The sequence below is a fragment of the Brienomyrus brachyistius genome, chromosome 6 (assembly GCF_023856365.1).
Source record: "Brienomyrus brachyistius isolate T26 chromosome 6, BBRACH_0.4, whole genome shotgun sequence".
NCBI classification, from domain to species: domain Eukaryota; kingdom Metazoa; phylum Chordata; class Actinopteri; order Osteoglossiformes; family Mormyridae; genus Brienomyrus; species Brienomyrus brachyistius.
Window position 1 is genome coordinate 18833176 of NC_064538.1, and position 24884 is coordinate 18858059.

At 41.2% G+C, this 24884-nt stretch overlaps 1 protein-coding gene across 4 annotated transcripts in view; it reads left to right on the plus strand.

Moving 5' to 3' along the window:
• The window catches only part of ntm (neurotrimin), a 284096-nt gene that overhangs the window by 240710 nt on the left and 18502 nt on the right, over positions 1-24884 (plus strand). For all 4 annotated transcript variants that reach the window (XM_049017733.1, XM_049017732.1, XM_049017734.1 and 1 more), the window contains one exon: positions 16684-16809. In XM_049017733.1, coding sequence (XP_048873690.1) covers positions 16684-16809 — 126 coding nt within the window. The remainder of the gene's footprint in view (positions 1-16683; positions 16810-24884) is intronic.

The following is a 24884-nucleotide window of genomic DNA, read 5'->3' on the forward strand; positions in this document are numbered from 1 at the left end:
AGTGTCCTCTGCCCTGTGTGTCCAAGCTCACTGGTACCTTGTACTCGATATGCATTTATGAAAGATGGCTGAGTGTATTTAATTGTTTTATTTTTCCATGTTCTGCTTTTCCACTATGGAAAGCATGGATATTTTTGCACATACCACAGTCAAATTTTTTATTATGTCTCATTACACCAAAAAACACACAATTATCAACGGGAAAACATACAACTTTTTTTTTTTCTCACTATAATTTTTAAAATCCTGTTTTCTGATTTGTCAGTGTTGAACCCATTTCCCTGGCGTGTCTCACATCACTGCCTCGTGTTGGTGTCGATCATCATGCTTGGCGGCTGTTTGTGTGCTTTATTTACCGGCAGCTCCATGCATAGGAATATCTGCTCTTGCAGCGGAACCGCTCAGCATGAGATAGGGCACCTCACAAACAGCAGCCCCGCCCCTTCTTTGTAAGACGTGCTCTGTTGCCTAGGCAACACTTAATCAGAGGGAAAGGATGACTGAAGGAGCTTTGTGGCACTTCTACAGAAGAGTCAGGTACTACAGAGTATGCGAACATCTCTGGCCTTGTATTGTTTAATAAAGACAAATGATCCAATTTAGATATATATATATATATATATATATTTTTTTTTTTTAATAGTGTCTTTCATAAATTCTAGTTTGACTCGTGAAGGAAAGGAAAGCCATACAGGTATCCCCTTGTATAAATGCACCTTTATCTTAATATTCAGATAAAAAAAAACAAAGATGGGTATGACATTAAAACATTCAACATGAATTGCATTTAAAAGACCTCATTGTGTTCGTTGTTCATAAGGCGGAATCGCTGTACCGTGCAAAAAAAATGTTGCAGACAAGAAGTAAAATGCGTAGGATATTATTAAGGGCAGAAGATAATCCTCATTTTTATAGTAATGGAGCAGATCCAGATCCACTGTTAGACATTTGGTGATAAAAAATGGTAAGAAGCAGATCAAGTAGACATTACAGGTGGTGCTTGAAGAAATCCTCGCTTTTAGAAATGCTACACTGGTAATTGACTTTTAAGGAAAGAACTAATAAGAAAGAAATGAAGGGTGTAGATTAAATGACAGCTAAGCTACAGCCAGAAGAAGAAACTGTTACTGCTTACTGTGCAGAATGCGACCAGCACGGCCCGCATTATGAAACAGCCCGCTGCGTAATTTAGCATGATTAATATAAACCTGGCACTTCACACCCTACTGGCCGAGAGGATAGTCTCTCCAGCTTGTAGTGGCACAGTATCTTTCTGGGGGGGTAATTTGTGGGATAGCTTTTGTAGGGTATGTAAGCAAACAGGGAGTTGTGTGTAAACTGTACGTCTCCTTAGGTAACTTATTTGTTCTTTGTTGCTGTAATTTCCCTCTGGGATCAATAAAATTCTTCTTGCATCACAGTTTCGCAGTTTCCCCCACCCTTCAGGAAGTGTAATTTATTATGAATATCTGCTTCAAATTTTAAAAAAATTTGTGCGATGAGTTAACTTAATGACCAAAAGAAAATGTGAGTCCTGAGGTTAAACCAGTCGAGAACCACCGTCTTATCTTCTCATTGTCAGAAGAATATAAAATCGGTGAGGAAAACAAGTCACCGTTCCATAAGACCATCGTCACACTCCTCGTCCGACTCCAGCGCTGCCGAGAAGCGTAGTGGTCACACCCCCAAACCCCAGCTGTGTTTCGTACCGTCAAATTAAGCGAAGGTGCCTTTGTAAAACAGCTTATCACGCGTTCCTGAATGCTGACAAGATGATTAGTTACTGTTTTGTGTCACGACTTATTATATAGTGGTAGCATGCCGTACTGTAAGCATCAAATTATAATTATAGTTTACCCCTAAATGAAAATGTATATTTCCCAAGGAAAAAAAGTAGCAGTTGCAGTTGGGATAATTTTATATTTGCACCACAGTGTTTGTTTTCCACAGTTGGAATTATGCATAATCTGCTTAACTCTGCTCGTGACTCCATCTGCTGGAGAAATTGTTTCATGTCACCACTGTGGCTGTTTGAGGCAACAGGGAAATGCTGTGGGAACCAACGTGCAATTTGCAAGATTATATCCGTTTGTGGCAGTTTACTGAACATGATGGTGACTTGACCCTTGCTATCGGGACTTTCGTTTATCGGATTTAGGGGCAAATTAGACCGCTGTTGGGTTACTGAACCATTTTGGTGTAATTTACTGCGTATATTTTAAAGTCTATGACTTGCTGGCTTAAAGTCATATCATGCTGAGATGAAATCATTAATGGTTAAGGAGGTGTAAAGTTCTTTTGCATGTCCTTGTTTAAGACTATGGACTTTGCACAATTCTATTTTTGTAGTACCTGTTCACTAAGTGGTGATTTGCATTACTGTGCCACTGATGTATATTAACGGTTATCCATCTGTCTGTTCATTCATCCATCAATTCATCCATCAATCTTCCAACCATTTATCCTGGTCAGGGTGGTGGAGGGGCCTGGAGCCTATCCCAGGCTACACAGGGCACAAGGCTGGGGTCACCCTGGAGGTATTAATGATATGCATATATTGTAAATGTGTTTAAAATGCAACATTGTGGTCTAAACATAATACGTTTAGTGAAATGGACATCATCTAAAATAGTTCATGTAACAGACTTGCTTAAATAAATCACACAATCCCTTTAATCAGGGTTTTTTATGTTTACATAGATAAAATGAATCATATGTTGTCCATTGTCCTTGCGTTAGTGTTAACCCTCTTTTGAACGTCTTTTCCACATACCATATATTAATTTTTAAGTTATATTTTTCTGTAAAATTCTCTCACTTCTTTTGTGTAATCAGTTTAGATGCTATTTAATTTTTTTAATTAAGATTTTTGCACTACTGCCGAATAAATGACAAATAATATAATTGTCCATTCCAGCCATAATTGATGTAATCAAGAAGCTTAATAATAAAACTGCAATTATCATGCTTACAGGAGTTAAGTACCTGTAAAGTTGTCGCTCATTTAATGCTGTCTTAGAATTTTTTCTTAACTCTGTTTTTTTTTGTCTTCCCTTTCATACACACTAGTCTGCCTTTTGAAAGCTTTGACACTATTATGAAAATAACTCGGTTATTCAGTAGATCGTACATCCTGAGGCGACATCTTCTGAAGTGAATGTAATTAACAAACGTTTAGATGAACCTGAAAAAAAGAAAAAAAAAAAATTTACTTGTTAGGAAAAAAAACCTTTAGAAGTATATTCTATGCTTTTTGGTAAGACTGTTTTGTAGGTGAAAGTTAAATGGTCCTGAAGTGTTCTGATATTTGAAAAATAACGCATTTGAAAGGTTTCCCACTGATTTATCGTTGTCTTATCTGACTCATCCAAAGGAGAAATGTATCTGATATGTATGAGCTATTTAAAAACAAAAAATGATGTCTTATTGGATTTTCTCTAGCGCTTACCTAATTCACCGCAGGTGTATAAGACATAGCTTAAATACGGTAGAGGGTTTAATAAAATCCGAACAAACAAGCTTACAGCTGCATTCTAGGAGATAAACAAATTTGTAGCTTAATCACTGTTTGACCATGAGGTCATTTGCATGTGAGACGCAATGACATTTTCCCGCAACCCAAATGCTGAGGCCAATCGCACCACAGGAAGCAGGTAGGATGCCTGTTAAGCACACAGACGTGCAACCTGAAGTTGCATCCTTGAGCAAGATCTTAATCAGAGTCAGTCTAGTCGATCGTCTGCCCGATTAAATGGGTGAAGCTCCATGTTGCTTTTGGTAGAAGCTTCGGCACTTGGCAGCTCGCGCTAAATTGGTTTACAGCAGGAAGTGCTTCCAGAAGTTAGAAGGACAGATTAGCTAAAACATAATAGTCAAATGTGCATTTCGAGAGAAAAGGAACCAGATCGATCAAAGAAAGTGTTATTCATCTGACAGTTTTGATGGTACCACAATTATTTTACTTTATGCACATGAGGCATTTCGCACTCAGCGAATAATTGGTTTTCATATGTTGACATAAAAGTGAATCTTTCGGAGACCTTCATCAACTTGTCTTATTAGCTTGACAGTTACCATGGTGCAGGTTCTGAGACGCACAAACCTCATCAATAGTAAACCACAGTCCATAAGTAATACAACTTGCCTAGGTTACAATACAGTTTATCTCCTAGTTATGCGCACTGTACACAAAATACACGGTGCCGAACCGGTATATACTGGCATTATGATTGTGGAAGGAACGTGACTACATCATGACTTTTTCATCCTCAAAGGCACTAACCAGTCCAGCACAGAAGCAATGCAATCCATACATTACGATATTGTACACATGAACTCTTAAATAATTTGTTATTTCTGAACTCCAGTGGGGATTGGAATTGTTGCAGCAAACCTGTGCAAACATACTTCATGTACCTCTCTGAGATCTGTGGGTACAGTGCTGCTTACTGATCCATCATACAGTACCATCTCTATCATATTCCTTGCAATTACCTGCTTATGTCGAACCCCTTTCAGCCCCTGTATCGCACAGAAGGTCATGGTGACTATTCAGTCACCAGAGCTAGGAAATATGAGTTTCTTATGCATTTTTTTTCATGGGTGAAGGATCGTTACAGCACCGTCTGTACTCAACAAAATTGGACTCAACAAATTTTATTCATACCTGTATATACCGGAGAGCTAAAACATTATGACCACCCCCAGATGAAACAAATAATAATAGTAATAGGTACTTCATTGATCCCTGTAGGGAAATTGTTTTTTACGCCCCCCTTACCTTGATCTTTGCAGAGTAAGCTGTCCGCGAAGGGCAGCCACCTGTTGGGGCGCCCAGGGAGCTGGGGGTTAAGGGTCTTGCTCAAGGACCCGCAGTCGTGCAGAGGCTGGGTTTGAACCGGCGACCTTCTGATTACAGCCAGACGCTGTCCCCTAATGTTGACTGTCTTGGAAAATATGATACTTGTCAAGGACTGGGATATATTAGACAGTAAGCTAAAATTCAGTACTCGTAGTTGACATGTTGAATGCGGAAGAAATGGACAAGGGAAAAGATTTGAGTGACTTTGACAAGGAACAAATCATTATGACCAAATGACTGGTTCAGAGCATCTTCAAAATGGCTGTGCTTTGGGGCTGCTCACAGTCACCTCACCTAATGAGAGTGGTCCGAGGAGGGAAAAATCACAAACCTAGACTTATTGATGCAGGATCTGCACGAAGACTATCCTATGTGGTACGAACCAACAGAAGGGCTACTGTAGGGCACAATTGGGCGACAGTTTTGATGGCGACTACGGGAGTAAAGAGTCACGACACACAGTACACTGGGATGAGATATGCAAACAGGAAAACATTCCAGTTCATGTGTACTCATATTTATGCAAATGGAAAATAAAGCATCATAATGTCTATCCATATGGTCAGCCGTAGTTTGCAATGCATGATTAGTTTTCCGGCAATAATTAGCGTTACTGCATCTAGAACCTGGGGCACCTTATTTGGTAGATTGCGACATCAAGAAACTCCCTTGGGTTGTAAGGTGAGCAGCTGTTCTCCTCTATAGTCTACATCATCAACCAGCCTACAGGAATATCGCTTGTCTGGAATGTAACAACAGCCCATTGAAAATGAAATAGCCCACAGTGTGATAAAACTGCAATATGGATCTTTAATCATGTACTAAGTAAGCTATTTTAGCAGAAAGGTGAATAACTGAAGACACACATGGCTCAGGTGAATCAGCTCATCTATATGGTCTCAGTATACTGTACAATCATGAGCTTTGGTAGTAATTGAACATGCTGATTTTTTCTTGGCTCGGTATCAGAGGATGGCCTTGGTTCTGGCTTAGATAGGGCTGTCAGACAGGTTGGCTTGGACTTAAATTACATTTTTGACCGCTCTTTAAAGAGGAAAGGCCAGCTTTTCAGCTATTTTATTTTTTGCATGTTTTCTTCCTATCAATTGATGTAAAATTACCATTTCACAGCAGCGGGGATTTTAGGTTAAACCGGGACAGACGCCACTATCGAGCAAATTATTTCAATTCAGTAATACAGCCTGTTGACTTGGCAACTCTTTGAAGCTTGGAAATCCTCTTCAAGAAGTGACGGAAAGGTACAACTCTATTAAAATGAAATTTAACATGGTTTACCATGTATAGAGGCTGGAGAATTCCAATCTGGTGTCAGCACACACAGGCAGATCTTATTGTTGGCCGTATAGGAAGGGTCTACTACAAAAACAGGAGTTTTGTACTGCACAGCAAGCCTTTTAGTTAGCATTGAAAGAACGTATCCTGTGCCAGATTGTCACACACACAGGGGTTTGTGGAAATATGTTCCGTGGATTTCGGTTTTAAATGATAAACACCTTCTAAATATCCAGGGGATGGTGATATTGAGTGTATATTTTTAATACTTTCCATTCTTGTGAATCCACCTTCTCCCCTCCTACTGGATGAAAAACTTGCATTTCCAGTCTTTTTGTTCCATTATCTAAAATGACAAAATTGTTTGATCTGCGCTCAAATTAAAGCAGCTGCATAAACTGCATTTAAATGCCAAAAGAACCAAATGAGTAAATGATACAAAAGATTTTCAAAACAGGTGCTGCCACGGAAGTATGGTTCCTGAGATAATCAAGCAAATACCATCTCATTATGCCCAGGGTCATGTTTTAAAGTGCTGGGCAGGCTTCTGTATTTCACAGGAACTGAAGTTCTCAACAGAAATGACTTGTCAGAAGAAGTTTTAGTCTAGTTAGAGCCTGTAAAGTGTTTATGTCAGGTAAGAGTGCATTTTTGTAAAGTGGCACAAAGAACAGCAGTGAAGTCGTACACTATGGCCTGATGAGTTCCCAATTTGGCCTGATGAGTTCCCCATTTGGCCTGACGAGTTCCCTTTCACTCCATTCATGTCTGGTCCTCTCCAAAAGAAGTCAGAGGCTTTAGTGCTTGTTTCCCACACTCAAGGGTACCATTGGCTCCTTTATGGTTCGGGTTGCATAATCCCGCCACGGCTCAGATACACTCAACCCCTCAGAGAACGAGATAAATGGCAATAAATGCAAAGTCAATCCAAGTGACCAGGTTTATACAGTGGTGAAGCATTTCTCTTGTGCTGGGATAGGATTTTTCCACGATGCCCTTGTTCACAAGTCATAAGCAATCACTGAATGCTGTCCTGACCATGAACACAAGTAAATATTTTGACAAGGCCACTGGAGTCAACAGATCTCAACGTTATTGAACATCTTTCAGAGATGCAGAGACTCTATTAAGAGTTCCCGACTCCAACACTTAAGACACTCTATGTTGGGGTTTCATTTCATTTATTTTTTTTGGCTCTTACTTGTGCTTTTGATAACTTGAAAATCGATATTACTGGAGTGCAAAGGTTGTGGAGATACTGTGGATGCTGCAATGGTAGTTTTTTTAAGTGTTGTGCAGCCGAAGTTAGACTGTTTTATAATCTGTGAATCGTTATTTAGGGGCGGCATGATGATGTAGGGGGGCGGCATGGTGGTGCAGTGGTTAGCACTGTTGCCTCACACTTCTGGGACCCGGGTTCAAGTCTCCGCCTGGGTTACATGTGTGTGGAGTTTGCATGTTCTCCCCATGTCGTCGTGGGGTTTACTCTGGGTACTCTGGTTTCCCCCCACAGTCCAAAGACATGCTGAGGCTAATTGGACTTGCTAAAATGCCCATAGGTGTGTATATGTGAGTGAATGGTGTGTGAGTGTGCCCTGTGATGGGCTGACCCCCCATCCTGGGTTGTTCCCTGCCTCGTGCCCATAGCTTCCGGGATAGGCTCCGGACCCCCTGCAACCCAGTAGGATAAGCGGTTTGGAAAATGGATGGATGGATGGTGATGTAGTGGTTAGCACTGTTACCTCACACCTCTGCGACCAAAATTCCAGGGTTCTGGTCTCTGCATGGGTTGCATGTGTGGAGTTTGTATGGTCTCCCCATGTCACCTTGGAGTTACTTGTTGGTACGTCTGTAATTGGAGTTACAAAATTGCCCATAGGTGTGCATGCGTGAGTGACTGGTGTGTGGCCTGCAGTGGATTGGTGAACTGTCCTGGGTTCTTCCCTGCCTTGTTCCCATAGCTCCAGACGTCCTGCGACCCTGAATAGAATAAGGGATTACAGATAATGGATGGGTAAGAGTTGATTGTTCTCTTTAGTGACTTGTATGTTGTTGAATTTGAAGAGAAGCATTTTTTTTTGGAATTCTCCAACTGGATTCTCCAAGAACAGCATTATTTTTTTTGGGATATTTCTTTTTTCCTCAATATGGTGCCTTTGGCCTTCAGGGGTGATCATACTCAGCAACACAGCCTTTGAAATGGGGGCACACTCTCATGGTCCCACTGACACAAAACAAATTTAAATCCGTGTTCAGTCAAGGTCACCTTTGTGCTCTGCCTTTATGGATTACCTGAAATAAACGCGTTCTTTCTGAAGATCCCAAAATGCAGAACTGTCCAGTCCATTAATGCAGCCGACTGTCAGCTAAGTCAGTGATTAAAAACACATTGTACCTAGTATTAAATGGAGCATTTTAGTGTTCTTTTACTGTTGTTGGGTAAACAATGTTTTAAAGTATATTTAATGAATTACTAAAAAAGAGGGAACATTGGACTGTCCAGTCTCAACCATTAGTATTCTGAATAATGAATAGTTTTGCAACAAATGTTAATAAAAACGTTTAATATTCTTTGCTGAATCAGCGTTAATTCTGTTACACTCGTGGGCCAGACTGATAAGCAGACTGATAGATGTTTGCAAATTCCAGAGCATAATTTCAGCCCTAATAAAAAAAAAGAAATATAGAAAAAAGACTGATTACCCTAATTAAACTCTGACTACACAGCAGTCAGGGACCACTTAAAATAATAAACTTTAGGAAAAAGTGTAGATTAATTGAATGGCGTGGTTGATGTTGTGCTTGTAAATTACACGTTTGATGTGAATTATAAATGGTAATTTAAAGTTTATATTGATGACATTTTCAAACATGTACTTCAAAATCTGAAGTGAAACACTAGTGGAAAGCCAAAGGATTATCTTACTGTAATCAACAGTTTCACTTGACGCGGATTTGGATAAACAGCCTAAATATAAAGTATTAATATCATGTTTGCTGATTATTCATGTTCCGGAGCAATAATAGTAGAAAATAGCTACGATGTCTTTGTGTCGAGCGGATTAGTTGATCGTTGACAAGATTACGGAGAATGACTTGAGTGTCGTGTCTTCTGAAACCACAGAGAAGTGCTGCTTCTTTCAGACGAGTTGTTCGCCCTGTAAGCAGCTGACTGCTGGATAATCACCCTAATAATGACTGAGGAGAAGCTGGGTGGCAGCCCCCTATGAATTTTCATCATATCTGAGATGTCCCGGTCATTTTGCTAGCATCTTTCTACTCAGACACCTGCTGTTCCCAGATGAGGTGATGCACGACGCTCTCAGGGATCTTCCTACCTTCCCCCAGAAGCTCGAGACAGATGGCGATCATGCAGTGCAAGGGGGTCCTGTGTCGGGGCAGCACCAAGCCCATTAGGGACATAATGTGTTTTAACAGCTCTAGTTTGTTTCAAGTGGTAGTTAGCTCAACTCCACACTGTGGCACTTCCAGTAACGATTCTGACGTACTATATGGCCAAAAGTGTGTGGACACCCCTAGTAATTATAGGAATCGCCAAATTATGCCAAAACTGATTGCTGACTCAGGTGATTAATTAAGCAACCAGTCGCACGATCTACTGTCCCAAATATTAGCAGCAGAATGAGTGGTTGCACAGAAGCGAAGCTGCCCTGGTAAGTGAAGTGGCTGTGAAGTGTGCAACGTCTGGGAGCGAGTGCAGGGGCGCAGTGGTCAGCCACACGAGCTCACAGAAAGGGACCTGATCACCCAACGTCAATATCCAACCTGCAATGTTCTAACATCTAGTGGAAAGCCTTTCCAGAAGAGCTCAGGCTATTGTAACAGCAAAAGGCCGACCTGCTTCGTATTACTACCCCTGGTTTCAGACTGAGATGTTGGATTAAGCTGTTCACTTATGGCTGTATCGTGTGTTACTGGGGTCTCATTTGAATGCAATATAGGGGCTGTAATAGCACTGCTGAACCTATATTCTCTGTATGCATTTTGTGTTAAAGAGGCTTGTTGAGGACAAACAGAAAAGACAGGGGGTCAGAATGCAGGAGTTATTTAACAAAAGGTTAATGGTTAGAGAAAGCCTTCTGAGATATGGAGTGCATGCTGGAATATTGTACTGATTCCACCGATTTCACAAGGTCAAAACAGTGTGAAATTACGATTTTTAGCAGTTTGTTGTCCTTACAAGAGGCAAGAGAGACCTTATGCCTACGAACAGTGAGGCAGACAAAACAGACAGGTTTTAATACTCAGCGAATGTATATGGCAAACATGGGAAACATACTGTGTTATTGTTTGCAAAGCAGTCAGTTTCTGCTGAAACAAAACTGCCTTTCAAAACAAAAAGATTCCCTGAAAATGCTCAAGTAAGCTTCTTTGTGTTCGGCTTCCGGAAAGCATAAATGTGAGTCTTTTATTTCTCTACAGCATGAACTGTAGACATGATTTGTAAAAATGCCACAATTCTTGATGCCTCATATCATGCGTGATTTGGCAGTGATGGTACACTGCTTCCCATATATAAGATATACCATTCAATGTTTGGGAAGTCTAAATAGTTTATGTTGTATGTGGTATATATAGTCAAGCTATACTTCTTTGGACAAGTAAGTGTGAAAGATGAAAGATGGCTTTCAAATCTCTTCCCAATTCTTGATTCCCTGTCATGCATAATTTATGATGTAAACTGTCACTAAATATTTATAAACTTGAAATTTGCATTGTGTGAGCTTAGCAACATTATATGTTTGCTATACAAATGACTGGGATCCAGTGCAGATGCTGCCTGAGATGGGATACCTTGAGAAGCCCTTTGGTTGCTCATGGCAGCTGAATCGCTAACTGGGCTAGTGATGGAGAAAAGGTGGGGGAAGGTTCCATGCTCCGTAACATTGCCCTCCCAAATAGCTGAATGCCAGCTGCCAGAGCTCTGCTGCGCCGGAGAGCTGAGATCCCCCCCCACCCAGCTGCCTCACCTGTCTCAGCCTCATCATGGGAAGCAGAAAGACATCTCTGGACGATGTAGGAAGTCGGCTGTCTCTGGAAAAGCACACACACACGAAATGAAGATCTTTGCCCCCTGTTAAAGTGTGTATGTCGGTCCGTCCGTCCATCCATCCATCCATCCATCCATCCATCCATCCATCTATCCGTCCATTTATCCCTTTCTTTACCCAACAAAGAGCCGCAGAGAGCATGGATCCTGTACTGGGAAGCACAGATCCCAAGGCAGGGAACCACCCTGGATGGGATGCCTGCCCATCGCAGGACACATGCACCCACACACACAATAAAATGCTGTAGTTGTACCTCCTGTGTTTCCTTAGTGGCTTCTTCAGAAATCATATAGGCCACATCACTCTCTCATTGGTAATCACCAGCTCTTGTACATTTTGTAACATTTCATATTCACATTAGTCAGTAATGAGGTTCCATGTTCTGATTATGAATGTCTTTAATTATTATAATACTTATAGAACTGTTTTACCTGTATAATCACATTTTATACAGTACATGTATTTTTGTGTACTAAGTATGCTTTAAAATGTAACTGAATATAATATCCATCCATCCATCCATCCATCCATCCATCCATCCACCTTCCATAACCCCTTATCCAATACTGGGATGTGATTAACCTGAAGCATATCCTAAGAAGGGCTCAAAACAGGGGACATCCTGGATAGGATGCCAGTCTACTGTTGGGCTTATAAACAGGATATGGACAAAGTAACAGAAAAACAGCCTGCAATATATTAACATCAAAGATCTAAAAGGCAGCAGGGCCATCCTTTACCTTCAGAAGATCTTCAGTCTTTCATGCTGTCCTGCAGTCTTGAACTGTGTGTAGAGGGATATTGAACCATTCGTCAAGAAGAAAAGCTTCTGGATCTTTGAGACATGAAGGAAATGGAAATCCGCTCTGCACTCTGCCCTCAAGAACTTCCCATAAAGGTTCAGGGATGTTCAGATCAGGTGGAGGAGGCCAAGAATAGCATTTGGTTTCATGCTGGTGCTCATGAATTTGTTTCACAGTGTGTATTAGGGTGTTACCATCTTGGAATATGGGAACATCACCAGTGTACATACAGTAGGGTGCACCTGGTTCACTGCAGTGGCCTCATATGTTTTAGTTGTAATACAGAGAGCAGCCTTGACTCTCATGGGATGGCTGTAGGTACTATTATAGATACGCCACATCAGACCATATTATTCCTTTCCATTGCTCAAAGGTTGAGGTTTTATGTTCCTTTGACCTGGTTATGCATATTTCTGCATTAGCCTTGACTACAAGAGCTTTCCAATGGCAGCCTTGCTGTGGTCTGAAACTCTAGACATACAGTTTTTGTTGAGATTGGGTTACAGAAGATCCTATTCAATTCCGTGGGAATTTTTTGAATCCATCCTTTTGTGGTGTTAAGTGTCCTTCTATCCTTGTCGTTGAGCTTTGCCTCACGACCATTAATTCTCTGCGGTGCAGTTTATCTGTGTTTGCCATATGCTTTGATGATTTGTGAGGCTGTTCTCCTTGACGCAGCAAATCATTTTGCAGTTTTTTTTGAGCAATGAACCGACAACTTGGGACCACACTATTTGGGCTCTTCTGAACTTTGCGAGGCACCTCATACTGCTTTGAAATCTCACATATCAAAGTGCAGTTTGTCAGACCTCTTTTATAATCAACACATCCTGCTGTTTGGCTTCAAACCTAATGTGATTCACTAAATCTGATTCAGTTATTTCAAAGTTAGGTTTTTTTCTTCAAAATGTAAACTCGATGAGTCAACTTTCAGCAAGTTAAAGGGAGAGGCCATGTAATCATAATGTCAGAAAATCACTTACTGTAAGAGTGTGTTGTCTATTTATAAAGTGCACATTTTGTCATTTGGACATAGTTGTGGCACTGCTTACATGTGATTTACTGATTATCCTGCCTTCTAGAAAACGATGACAGCTCCTACCTTTGAAACAACAGAAACAAGCATTCATTATTTTTTTTGTTTTTTACTGTTCTTTTGGAATTAATATACACAAATGTGTCAATGTGTTTCACTGGTTAGATTTGAGCCTTTGGTCATAATGCATGTTTTTGGTAATGGTGCATACATTCACTTGAAAATCAGGAGAAAAAATGTGATGTTATTATTTTATGATTTTGGTTGCCTTTTTAAGTAGGTAAGCAGGGAATTGCAGTCTATCCTCAATAAATATTTTGTAGCATAAATATGTACGCTGTGATCCTTTACTGGCTAAGTAGTATGAAAAATGGACGATGGATGGATATTCATAGATACAAAAATTAATCAATAATATCAGAGACAAAAAGAAATACTCGGCTATAGTCAATTCATGAAGACAGATGGTGTCTTTGATTGGGATTTTTATAAGTTCATAAACAGAAGGGGCACTGCTGTAATGCAATCATAAAATACCTTATTCTGAAGCTCACAGTCAAAGTAACTTTGTCAAGTTGTTCAGAGTTCAGAGTATAAATGATCTCAAAAAGGCATTTAAACAGTGGGCCATTAACAAGATATTTTTGTGCAATTAAGGAGCTATTGTTTTGTATAAACGAGTACAACAGGTTTACCTTGCCATAGAAACATCAGGAAATAATTGCTTTCTATAGTGATAGAAAGGAAATATTGGACCATCTATTCCATCATAAATACATTAAAAAACAGGACATAAGCTGAAATACAGGGGACTCTGTATTTAATTAATGACTTTGCAAAGTGACGACAGCGACATAACCTCCAGCTCAATGAGAAGAATACAAGCAGTTGGCAGTGGACTTTCGCAAGGCAAAGCTGCCATCAGTCAGTCCAGGAGGTGGAGAGTGAGGTTGTCCAATCCTATAGATACCTGGATGTTCATCTCAACAAAAAGCTAGAGTGGACAGACGATACCATTGTATAGACGAAGGTCCTTCAGCGTACCAACATCCAAAGACATTCTGTGACAATGGTGGCATCAGTCATCTTCTACGTGGTTGACTGCTGGAGCAGATACATTCCTGCAGCGGAAAGTAGAGGGTCAACAAACTGATCAGCAGGGCTGGATCCGTTGCTGGGGGGCCCCCGGGACACCTTACAGGAGATGAGTGAGGAGGATGATGAGTAAAATACCAAACCACCTTCCTCTCACCCCCTGCATAAGTCCCTGTGTGTCCTAAGCCGCTCCTTCAGCACCAGGCTGCTCCATCTACAGAGTGGTTATGTAGATATTTGGTTCCTACTGCAGTCAGATTCTACAACAGCCATCACCGCTGCTCTCAGCGGAAACTCGCACATGCACCTGGACAACAAAGGCGGCTTCCACCTCCCTGCTCGGTTGTTCCCTGCCTAGTGCCCATACCCTCCAGGATGAGCTAATAATCATTGTGGTTGTTACTATTGTATGTATTACGTCTCCACACACTGAACCACCTAACTTCATGGGCAATGTCTGCATATTTTGGTGCTAATCACTTTGTATAGTACAATCCCAGGTTCATAGGTTTGGCTTCTATTGGTTGTTTGCTACTTGGTTGTTCGTTGTATGCTGTGCAGTCACTACATTTACATGCACTCTAAGAAAATGGAATTAGTGTGTTAGTCCAGCTAAAACTGGATTTTTAAAGTGCATGTAAACGTGTTAGTCCGACTGAAATGATACTAAATCAAATTTCTCTTAGTCGGACTAAGACAGACAGATAATGCGATTGGGAGTCGATTTGCATGTATACATTCAATTGGACTCAGACTGGCCTATGAGCTCAGGAAATGCTCCACAGTCCCCCTTGTGTAATGTGCGTGTAAACATACTGATTGTTTTTGTGTAGACTGGTGCTGTAATGCTGTACGACGTTCATCGTATCTTTTCTTATCTTATCTTATCTTGTGTTTATTTGTTGCCCATCTTCAGTGAATCGAAGAAGGTGCTAGAAATCTCAGAAGAGATATAGAAAGTTATTAGTGATGTATTTAACCAATGCTTTTATCCAAAGCTACATATTTTTTTGCGGGCGAAAACAGTTTCATCTGAAGCAAGTGGGACACAAGGCACTTGGTAAAGAGCCCAACAGTACAATGACTCTTCCTGACCGTAGGATCCAAACCTTCTCTGCATAGCACTCTAAGTCACATGAAATGCATGCATTCTACCTTGTATTCCCATTCGGATTCTTATATAGCAAGGAGCAAATAATGATTATCCAAAGCAGCTTGTGTGTGGACCTGGAGCCTGTCCCAGGCAGCACAGGGAACGAGGCTGGGGTACACCCTGAACGGGGTGCCAGTCCACCATGGGGATACTGAGAATCAAACGTTTCCTCCATTAGCGACACAAGTGTTAGCACAAGTCTGGCTACATTTCCCCATAGTTGTTATAGCGTGCGAGTTTTCCTTACAAAAAAGCTACCACAGCATCTTGGCAATCGTAATGATGAAGCAGCCCCATTCCGCATCAGTTTGAAAACAACAGAATACAATTTTTGGCAAATGGAATGATTGTGTTTATTAATGACTGAGTGATCACCCTGTCGGGCACCACAGGGAAGGGTAAGCTTTGTTTGTATAATTCCAGCTACGTCATGGTGGGCGGAGACTGCCTTTTTCACCAAGCCCCAGTTCATTAACATGTATCCTGAACGGAAGGGCATGCAAGACGCTCAGCGCCGTGAGAGAACAAATGTGTCAAAGCACAGGGATCGGCGAGGAAAAGTTAGAAATAACTCTTCTGAAGAACTCGAATGTGGAAAAATGTGATGAACTGCCATCTCAAAGTTTGTGGTGCATATTTCTGATAAAAAACGCCTAGATGTTAAGAAAAAGTGTCTTTTTATAGGGAGTCGATCATAGAATGATTATCTCAATCAATGCCTTTTAACGATGGAATTAGTGATCTCTTAGCTTCCATTTGTTGTATAATGGACATCATTTCACACGTCATTTTTCTCTCACTCGTTTCCATTAGTCTGTGTTGCTCCTTGTAATTAGGATTTATTCTTGAATTTTGCTAGAGGTTTGAGACTTTAACTCGCAACCTCACCTTTTTATCTGTGGCTGCCTTAAAGGGTAAACAACATTGTTCATTGTTTGTGTGCTTTTTCATATATTAAAAACTGTCCCATAAAAATATCTGATGGAATTACAGGCTCTGCCAATACTGATGCTTTGAACATATCTTTGGTTTTCGCTCCATATAGGTTATGCTTGTTTCAGACTCTGAGGATTTGTTGTCAGTTGTGCTTCATTTGCATGTTTCATTTTCAATGACTTCCCCTACTTTTAAGCTGCATCTACCTCCATACTCCATGGATTCCTTGTCAGATGTCTCATCCTAACCCTATCCTTTCAGAAACCTCACAGTCCTTCAGAGATCTGAGTCCCTACATTAAAACGCAGAGGATGGGGAAGGTTTTTAAGGAAAAACTATGCCATTTCAGTAGTCAGTTACGGCAAAGAATGCTGAGATATTAGAATTTCTGTTTCATTGTCACGCTTAAGTTAATTTCTTTCTTCCCCATGTAGTGCCTCCGAAAATCGTGAAGTTGTCCAATGACATTGTGGTGAACGAAGGCTCCAATGTCACCTTGATGTGCTTTGCCAATGGGAAGCCAGAGCCCACAGTCAGCTGGAGACGCCTCTCTCCAAGCGGTGAGACAACCTTTTATGTTTTGTGTGTGTGTGTGTGTGTGTGTGTGTGTGTGTGTGGTGGGCTGGGGGGGTGGGGTGGGATGACATTTTCTGTGCATGAAATGTGTCTAAAAGTACAGTAATATCATATCACACAAAGGCATCGTCAGGCCTGTTTTAGGGGGTGCTTTGCCCCCCCCCCCCCCATGACTTTAGTCATGAATAGTTTGCCCTCAGTCCCCCCAGTAAAGACTTAGCCCCCCTATCCATTCATCCCTAACTATGCCCCTGACATCATGTGTAATTTACGAATCTCCCATCTGCCTAATTTTACAGATACTCTTGCATATTCAAGGGCCCCTGTAAAGTGGCCCTTTGAATCTCCCAGGGTGTCTGTGCCCCCCTTCATTGTTCATTGCTCTATGCACATTTTTAAGAAACAAAATGAGCATCCACCAGTCCCTAGAGCTACTGGGGTTACGGGCTTTGCTCAGGGGTCCAATGATAATCTGCTCACAAGCATGATGTCCGAACCTGCTGAGGAACTCACTGCTCATGGATGGATGGATGGATGGATGGTCCACACAGTAATGATTATACAATTATAATATTTGTTATTAATGTGTATTAAAGCTGTTAAGGTATCTTAGGATGTTAAGGTATACTTACATGCGGCTTATGAATGCATTATGAATGGTACTGAATGTTCTAAGAATGTATAATGAATGCATTATGAAGGTGTAGTTAATGTAAAGTGTTACCATTCAATGTTTGCCAAATATTACTATTAAAATTCTCTGTTAAGCTGTAAAACATTACTAACTATGATGCCTGATCTGGCCCAAGGTAAACATCAGTCCAGTGTGTTACTCTGGCTCCTGTAATAGGTTGCTAGGTAACTAAATAACCACAAGCCAACATATCCCCATGAGCCACTGTAAGGGTTTTAAACTCTTTAAGAATGGTCTGAAAACAAATTACCTACCTGGCAACTGTCAAGAGTCTTAGTGTTAATGTGTAAAAGGAATATTTCTATTGAGGCTTTCAGGAGGTTGCTTTATATTCGTTTGTCATGTCACTTTCTAAGATATTAGCATTTTTTTATGCAATTAGTATTGAACAGTTGATGTAATTTTTATTGGCATGCTAACATTAATTTAACAATCTCAGTTTTTTATGTGAAACGTACATCAGAAAATGTAAGATCCCTGTCTGGAAATATTTTTTTTAAAGCTCTGAACTTTATTAACCCCTTTGAAGAATATTTTAAGCTCTGAAAACTGTGCGGCTAGAAAAAAATCACTGAAGGTTCTTTCTTACGTTTTTTAACTAACAAATTCACTGTAATCTAGAATCTGACTCATTTTGACACTGCTAATTAAAGTATAAAAATAAAGACTAATGCCAGACTCTCACTTAGTACTTTTTTACCTAATTTGTAACATTAAACTGGAGGTGATTTTTTTCTAATTATGCATTGCAGTTCAAAGCCAAATATTACAAACACAATTGGTCCTCAATGTTTTTATGCGATATGGTTGTCTGAACTGTCAGGGGGGGTGGAAACAAGCACCTCTCCTCGCAACAAAGTCAGTTTCACATAAAGGTTTATTGTTAATTATGGTTTTCTTTGTTTCCCAAGACCCTGACCAGGATAAGCGGTTGGAAAATGCTTGAATGTTATTCCTTGTTGTTGGACTGTCATTACATGGATTTTGGGACAGAAATGGTCAGTAGAGCAGGACTGTCCTGTTAATTTCAGGGATTTTGGCCTCCTTACAATTTGGACACATGGCTGGATCAAAAACGGTGCTGTGGTAAAATTGCCCTTCATAGTCATTTTGGTGATCAGTGCACTGTGCTTTGAGATTATTATAATGTCTGGCTGCATTTCACCATTGCAAAAGTATCTCTCTATGGTCTTGGGCCATTTTTATCGAAAACAAGTTCAAGTGGCTCTCAGTGAGGGAACCGGACATCGGGAACAAGGCAGTGTCCCTCCACGGAAAGTTCCAGTAAATGAAAAGAAAGCACAAGCTAGACTTGTTGGAATTGCTGCTTCCTCGCACTTGGGGGCTTGAATCCTGGCTCCACTCTGGGGTTGTGGAGGTTGTAGGGTTCATCTGTGTTACAGGGATTCACAGTTAGGTGAACTGGCGTCTCTAAATTGTACTTAGTGTGTGTGCTGGCCTGACATCCCATCCAGGACGTTTGCTTGCCTTGTGCCCTGTGCTGCCTTGGAAAGGCTTCAGCCTCATCAAGATCCTGTACTGACTATGCGCTTGTTAGATGGATGGATGGATGGATGGATGGATGGGTGGATTAAATTGGCCTTCTTGAGTAAAGCAGGAATGCATTAAAAATGTGCCCTACAAAATACTTGGTAACATATAGCTGTCATCTGTAATACATTATAGATACCTCCATAATGCATTATATTGGTTGATAAGAATTAATAGATTAAATAAAAAAATTAAATAAAAACAATCTTCTGTTGACAATCATAAGGCATTATAATTTTGATTATAATACTTCATAAGCTCCAATGAAGCTCTCATCTATAATGCACTATAGATACCTTCATAATGCACTATAATGGTCGGTATAAGTTTATTTTTGGAAATTGACCAATCCCAATCCCCTAATATTATCTGGCGCCATGGACTCCTCGTCACACTTGGCAACCCCCTCCTTTAGATTATTACGGACCCTCATGCTGAATTGTTAGCAGCGCTTTGGCATCTCATCAAACAAGGCTGGCAAGTTTGTAAAGTACGCGAGAAAGTTTTGACGTGCTGGCGTTTTCCCCTACCAGAGGTGCCACCGGCAGTAATGTTTGAGATATACGTACTTAGCTGAAGGCCGCGTTTTTTCCAAGGTAAGCCGACATCTGGGAGGGAGCGCGGGGAATTCAGCTAGCGAGGTGCCGCGTTGGCGAGACCCCAGGGGAAGAGCGCGGCCGCGAGTCCTTCGCGGGCTTTCCGGCTGTCATGTGACATTGCGGCGTGACCATCCTGGAGACGTGGGGAGTGGGAGTGCAGTCCTTGATGACACACGCCGCCACTGTGAAACTCCATGACAACTCTAACTAGAATACGCAAGGCTATGTGCCATTTTTAATATAATCATGTTTGGCTATGAAAATAAGCACATCTAGGGCAAATTCCTTCATTTTATACTGCAGAAATACTCTGTAAGTGTTATCTAACCTAAAGTTGAGTATATTTAGCAGCATATAGAGAAATTTAAAAATTATATCCATTAATGTAATAAAATGTAATACTTATGTTACATGGAAACCTTAATTGAACGCAGATGCATTCTGAATCATTATATTGGTCTGATGTTCTTAAGCTGAATACCTCCTGACAGCTTGATTTCAGTCATTGTTTTTTTTGTTTTAAAGTGAATGATTATGCTGCTGTTTATCAGTAAGACTCAGAGAGACCATGAACCATAAAGAAAAGGGATGCAGGCCTGGAGTCTCGCTGGACAGGAATCGATGATAGCCGAGGCAGTTGTTGGTAGGATTGGTTTGCTGTTTAATGGAGTGCAGAAAAGCAGCAGTGCTTAATAGGCGGCCGCAGTACGGCGACGTGGCAGCCGGAGAAAGCAGGCTTTCTGCAGTCGCATGCAATCAGGAAGAGAAAAGTGGTAGCGGCATTATACTTCTCGGGGTCACACAATGTTAAATGTTTCTGTCTCCTGAAAGCATATTACTGCATAGCGTGGGTACCCTGAATCCTACATGCTTCTCACAGTAACCTTGGAGAATTGATATTATAATAATGTCAGAATTAACTTTCTTTTTCATGGTTACCAGTGCTAATCTGTCTGCACATTTTTTCTTGGTTTTTGCAATTTATTCATAAAAAGTGTGTGTATGTGTGTATATATATATTATGCACATATGTGCTGGAACTCTATATTATATTAGCGATCCTAGCTTACATGTGATGTTATCTCGAGCTGGTGTTCAGAAATGCTTTGTAGGAGATGCTTAAGCCATCACATCCACACCACTGTGTTTCTCCAGTCTTGAGCCTGAAGATGAGCTCATTTTCTTTGGATTTTGGTTTCATAGCAACAACTCGGAGTGGTCACAGAAATGTAATAAATAGAATGTCCATAACTGCTGAAAACTCCGGCCGCTGGGAATCATCCAAATGCTTCTGAGATTCTAAGCTGCCTTTTATTCCCCGGCGTCGGGGTGGGGTTGGGTTGGGGGCCTTGTGAGGAACGTGGTGATCGACTCCCCTTTTCCAGGGCTCATGGGAAGCTTTAAAAACTTAAATCCTGCTATGCGCACGCTGCACTGAGAGCCGTGTTAGAAAGCAGATGGAGTCTCGGCCTGTTATGATTCAGTTATCTTTATTCATATGCTGTATTATGAGCACCTCTGCCTGCATACACAGACACACCCTCATACCTTTTACGGATCTGCAGACTCGCACATGAGGCGAACATTGAACACTGAGCTTTTGCATCGTATCTGGGCCATGCAATGCGCATGATAAAGTTCAAAATACCTAAGGTCAATAGCAGGAAAGGATCATTTGCATGAGCATAATTGTAACATAATACAGAGATAATGGACTTTGCCAATGAATGATGTATTTGTCAAGAAAATGACAAGTGAAATTAAATTAATTGAATATCTATAGCTAGCCCAGGATGACTGGAGGTTAGTGCCTGCATGTAATCAGGTAGAAGGATAACTTCATAAAATCGGTATCTTTAAAACAATGTTGGCTGTTTTCTTTTCATCTTCAGTCAGGCTTAGGCTTAGGGTGCCTTAGAATAATTAGGCCTCGTAAAAATATATTTTATTCTCTCTTATCAGTTATCGGAATTAACACTTAATTAATTCCTGTTTATATAGGCTTTCTAATTGCGACTGTGTGTGGCTATGCTTTGAGCCCACAGATTCCTTAACTACATCTTTATCTTATTTCCACAGGTGCCCAGGGGTAGATTATACCTCCATTATTTGAACTCATTAAAAGTCTAACTTCCTGTTTTTTTCTTCTTGTTTCCCGCTGTCGGTATCCCGAAGCTCACTGATGCTAAATATAAATGCATTTAAATATTTAATTTTCAGAGTATAAAATCTAAATATTTGCCAATCATGGTGCTCATTGAGTGGGCTGGGCATGACTGTTTTACATACACTGATGGTCTTCAAATACCATCAGATCGACGCTTCACATATCTCAGGATTCCGAGAGCATATTTGCAAATAATTATGAGAGAATATTAATTGAATGTACATTTCAGTCTGGAAATTCTTATGACTGCAATCACTCCTAACTAAATCCACATCTAAGGAGAAGGCATGATATTATGGTCACCTGACACAAGTAGCAGGACTGCGTGGCGAATGTTTTCGGGAGTTTTTGTGGAACTGCAGTCGCTCCTTGTTCCCACATTTCACTCTGACCGTTCGATTCGCTGCCTCTTGTCTCTAATCTGCCTTTAGCTACAGCTTTATGCTACAGTTCTCGATATAACTGCTTTTAAAAAAAGTTTGTCCTGTATGTGGTATTCCCTTACATCGTGGGTGAAGTGTCTGTCACCTGGATATAATACCTGAATTTACTTTGTTTCAATAGGTTTTCTGTGACAGATTTTGTTGTCTGTTAATAATTGAAGGACATTGATATAAAAAAAAAATCATAATTACAATAAATAAACAAAATATAATTAAAGTATAGAACTAGTTAGCAATGTTTGCACAGCCTTTTTATCCAGAACTCTCTCTGTTCCAAATGAGGACGTAAAGGATCCATTTCTGTATAATTACCACAAGTGGCTTATTTTGTTGACCAGTCTAATCACCACTCAGCATCATGAAAGCAGTGCCGCGCCATTCATAACGCGCAAAGTAACTGCATTAAAAGCGTGACTCGGTTGACTTTCCCCCCAAAATGCATTTGTTCCCCTAGTGCTTTATTAAAATATATGCACTTCCCTGTCTCAGTTGATTTGACTTTGTAATTCAATAACACAAACACACTTTCCCCCTTCCTTTGATAAATTACAGGCTCGTTTTCCGAGCGTCACAATCGCCCGCCTTTATGCTTCATTAGTGCATAGACAATCGCTGCTTCACTCAGGCTGTCAGGAACATTCTCTCTTTTGTGTCGTCGTATCACATACTCGCTTACAAGTTGTCACTCAGAGCCAATTGTCTTTCACCATGCAATGGGAGGTATCCAATAAAATGGGTTGGTTTCCTCTGCCTATCCTGGCACTTGCACAGGGAAGAGTTCAGGTGTCTGAACAGTAAATCGCCTTGTTTCCCATAATATATTACAGTCCATGATACAGTAAATTTTAATTTTTTTTTAAGTCAAGCGGGGCTTTATTGTCATACCACGCATATTCAGCATACTGCATAATGTATGTATGATGATGTGAAATAATGTTTTCCGCAAGGGCCTGCACATTCATACTGCACATGTGCATGCGTGTATGCATGCGTGTGTGTATTATATATTCATATACACGCACTATATGTACAAAAGCACTGGGACACACCTCTTAATCATTGAATTCAGGTGTTTCATTCAGACCCATTGCCACAGGTGTATAAATTCAAGCATGTCGCCATGCAGTCAGGTTCACAAACATTTATAAAATAGTCAGTCGTTCTGACGAGCTTAGCAAATTTAAGTATGGTAGTGTCATTGGATGCCGCCTTTGCAATAAGTCAGTTTGCAAAATTTCTTCCCTGCCTAGATATTCCACGTTCAACTGCAAGTAGTACTTTTGCAAAGTGGTAGCGTTTAGGAACAACAAAAACTCAGCCACAAAGTGGCAGACCATGTAAAGTGGCAGAGTGGGGTCGCCAAGTGCTGAGGTGCATAGTGAGTAAATGTCGTCCAATGCTCTGTTGACTCAGTAACTGCAGAGCTCCAGTCTTCCTCGGACATTAACCCGAGGGGCTTCCATGAACGAGCAGCTGCATGCAAGCCTCACATCACCAAGCACAATGCCGAGCATTGGCTAGACTGGTGTAAGGCACACCACCACTACAGTCTGATGCAGTGAAAACGTGTTCTGTGGAGTGACAAATCATGCTTCTCTGTCTGGCAGTCTGATGGACGAGTCTGGGTTTGGTGAATTCCAGGAGAATGTCACCTGCCTGACTGCACTGTGCCACCTGTAAAGTTTGGTGCTAAGGGATAATGGTATGGGGTTGTTGGGCTAGGCCCTTTGGTTCCAGTATAGGGAACTCTTAATGCTTCAGTATAATAAGACATTTTAAACTGCATCCAGTAATGCTAGCGGCCCTCCAATTCGCAGTAAAAAAATGTAATGGTTGGTGGCAAGGATCAACACAACAGCCACAGAAAGAACAACTTCACACAGCTCCAACAAAGCAGACAAGACTCTTTTCTGCTCTCCGTGCGAGTAGCTTTGTTGCAGCTGCCCACAGGAAGGCTGCATGCATGATGAAGGGGATGGGGGAAAGCCCTCAGGGAGCCTAATCCCTGGAAGAGTCCAAACTACTGGAGAGCCAGTGGGGTCAGCTCTGTCGGGGATCAGGACAGGTGGGGTGATAAGGCATCGCCGACTGCACAGCAGCACTCGGGTCCTAATCTACGGCGGCCCATCCTGGTAGGCATGTGGAGCATCTTGTCTCTCCGGCATGATGACCGTCTTCCCCTGCTGTAGGCGAAGCTTCTTAAACTCCGCATTTCACTAGCAGCACTCTCTGAGTGGCCAGATCTCTGTAGGTGGGTACTCCTATTATCGGTCTGGTCACTCTGATGGCTGCCATTCTCAGGGAGTAGCTGTTGCTGTGGCGGATCGGCTCCTCCCAATGACGTCCGATGTCACTCCTTTCAATGGGTGTATTATGAAACTCAGACTAAGGCACTCTCTGGGAGTCTTGTCCATTGTCGCCAGATTCTCCAACCGTGGTGAGTGATGTCTCAATGAGGAAGACGTTTTATTCATAAATTTGCATGGCGGTTGATGGGCACCTGCACCTACACTCCAATGGTCATGGGTAACTTTGATGTGAACGCTGACGCTCACAGGGTTGGCTATGAGGATTGTGTCGGTCACCATGGGTCTGGCAACCATGG